Source organism: Cariama cristata, unplaced genomic scaffold, assembly GCF_000690535.1.
Source record: "Cariama cristata isolate BGI_N322 unplaced genomic scaffold, ASM69053v1 scaffold24045, whole genome shotgun sequence".
Lineage (NCBI taxonomy): Eukaryota > Metazoa > Chordata > Aves > Cariamiformes > Cariamidae > Cariama > Cariama cristata.
This window is the reverse complement of record NW_009616177.1, coordinates 58245-60632: the sequence shown is the minus strand read 5'-3', so window position 1 is coordinate 60632 and position 2388 is coordinate 58245. Positions and strand designations below refer to the sequence as shown.

The 2388-nt window shown below is 46.3% G+C and overlaps 1 protein-coding gene across 1 annotated transcript in view; it reads right to left on the bottom strand.

Moving 5' to 3' along the window:
• Positions 1 to 405: 405 nt before the first annotated feature.
• Positions 406 to 2388, bottom strand: part of ECSCR (endothelial cell surface expressed chemotaxis and apoptosis regulator) — a gene marked incomplete at its 3' end in the record, with an annotated part of 19315 nt that continues 17332 nt past the window's right edge. Inside the window, exons 9-10 of the mRNA XM_009700098.1 lie at positions 1790 to 1826; positions 406 to 505 (exon numbers count right to left, since the gene is read on the bottom strand). Coding sequence (XP_009698400.1) covers positions 406 to 505; positions 1790 to 1826 — 137 coding nt within the window. The remainder of the gene's footprint in view (positions 506 to 1789; positions 1827 to 2388) is intronic.

Genomic DNA, 2388 nt, shown 5'->3' with positions numbered 1-2388 from the left:
AGTAGTGATGGGAATGTGCTCCAACATCACCTGTGGAGCAGGAGTGTGATAAGCTTGGGCTAGAGGGTGAGACTTTGCCTTCGCTAAGGCTAGCTTATTTACCTCTTCGTTTAATGACAAACCACTCTAGCTCTGATGGCTGGCCCTAGATGATGGCACCTATGTACGTGAGGTATACGTGACACCTTGAGTTCTGGCAGCTTGGATAAACCTGAGATGGGCACCCAAACTTTCACCAGGCTCACTGGAACCAGTTTAGACTTTTAGGACTTTGCTGGCAGCTGTTTTTTTATTACCTTTCTGAAGGAATATGAGAGCAAAGAAATACCTCAAAGGCATGCTCTTATCCAGCAAGAGAAATAATCCCCAGCTAACTCTCTAAAAAGCAAGGCATAAAAGGGAAACCTTTTCTGACGGTGGGTAACTCATGCTGTTGTTCATGTTGATGTTCTTCATGGAGATCAGAGTGATGCTGTTATCCTTCTGGCTTGTACCTGCCGAGCAGCTGTCAAGAAGAGAAGGCAGTATTAACTGCTCTGGAAAACGAGAGAAGGGAGTTTCTTTGCATACAACTGGAGGCAAACAGGCTGAGGCTGGCTGGTACTCAGGACCAGGGCTGACTTGCGCTGCCCGTTGAGCTGCTGTCCTGATTCAGGCCCATCCTTAGTGCCAAATTCCCCATTCCCAGGTTCAGAGATCTCTGGGGAAACAAAGCGGTGCTTTCCGACAAATTCGGATGTGGTGCTGGTTTGCCTGACAGAAGTCACCTGTGTCACTACTTGTAGGCAGAATCAAGGAACAGTTTGGATCTGGTTCTCAGTGACTGAATTACCTTCTAGCCCAGCAGCTGTTACCAGAACTGGAACAAAAGGAAACATTACCGTGTCCCTCTGTCCTGTGCCCTTATTTGTCGTACAAAGGGAGCCCTGGATATTTTTACATCCGCTGCTGATGATGATGTATTGCTGGCATCTCAAGGATGAGAGTTACGGGTGGCAGGAAGGTGGAATTCCCGTTTCTCCTTACCCTGAGGACCGGGATATGCATTTAGTGCCAGTGGAGACTGGATGACTTTGAGGATTAGGGGGTTTTGAGGGCACAGTCCTCTGCCCTGGTATGTCTTGCCTCAGTGGCTGCAGATCACTTAGATCATGAACATTAAGGGTATTTGGGAACCATTGATGATGCAAATTTGGCACCTAAATACTTAAAGACTTTGTTCCCTGTGTCCCTCACCTTTTTCCAAAGCAGGGTTTATTACTTTGGTAGGAAACAGCTCTTGTTTCCTGTTGCTTTCCCATGTGCAGCCTCTCTTCTTGGGTAGCAGTGCTGGACCATGGGGTTCAGGTGGACCACCCTCTGCTTGGTGCTTCTCTTCCAAAGGTCTCTGGATTGGGGCCCCCTTATCCTGCTCTTGCTAGATAACAGTGAAAGGCGTCTTGGAAGATATTTTTGGGGACCTGATCTCATCTCGTTGAGGCTGCTTTGAGATCCAGAAACCCATAGACCTCAAGTCTGTAATCTAGGCAAAGACAGACAAGCAAACTGTCTTCACAGATATCAGTGCAGCTTTGAAGTGAGGCCCCTAAATATTGAACTTCTACCTTTGACCCCATCAGGGAGAGGATGAGGTGCTGTCAACACTCATTTTGGCTTTTTTACCTGTCTCAAAGATGTCTTGAAATGCTTCCACCTGAAATAACCAAAGCAACCTCTTTTCCTTGCTAAAATTAGTTCTGGAATAAAATTGGCATTTTCAATAGGGTGTGAAGAGTGTGAGCAGCCTTACCTCTCTGACACCATGGAGGTCCCTGGTTTCTGTTTGTCTGGAGGGAGAAAGGCAGTTGGTGATGTACAGGTGAGAAAACATCACAACCAAGCAACAAAGTCAGCCAGCTACATTCAGAATTATGTTGTACAGGGTTATAAATGAAATCGAAATAAGATTAGAGACACCATGGGGGATACTTGAGAGCTGATTAGAGAAAATTCTTCAACTAATGTGACTTACAGGCAGGACTGAATGCTTTGCTGCCTGTTTAGTCATTAGCATCCTTTGGTCTTTTGGCAGTTACCATCTTGCTGGAGAGCAGCCTTGCCTCTAGTGGGCACTGCTTAGTGGGAAATGGGATTCCTAGGGAAAAGGAGTGTCAAACTCCATGACTTTTACTGGAAGAGCTGCCCACCTCTGGAAATCTGCACATTTAACTGTAGCGAACTTGAGGGGATTTCCTTGTGCAGATGGGTCTGGGTTGGGGCTCTAAAGAGGTGGTCATGCTACATTCCTGATTGCTGAATCCGTGTTCCAGTTTGGCTTCAAAACCTCCGCACTGTGTAAGCTTTTTAAAAGCATCTCTTAGGAATTACCAGTTCCATGTAGAAAAGATG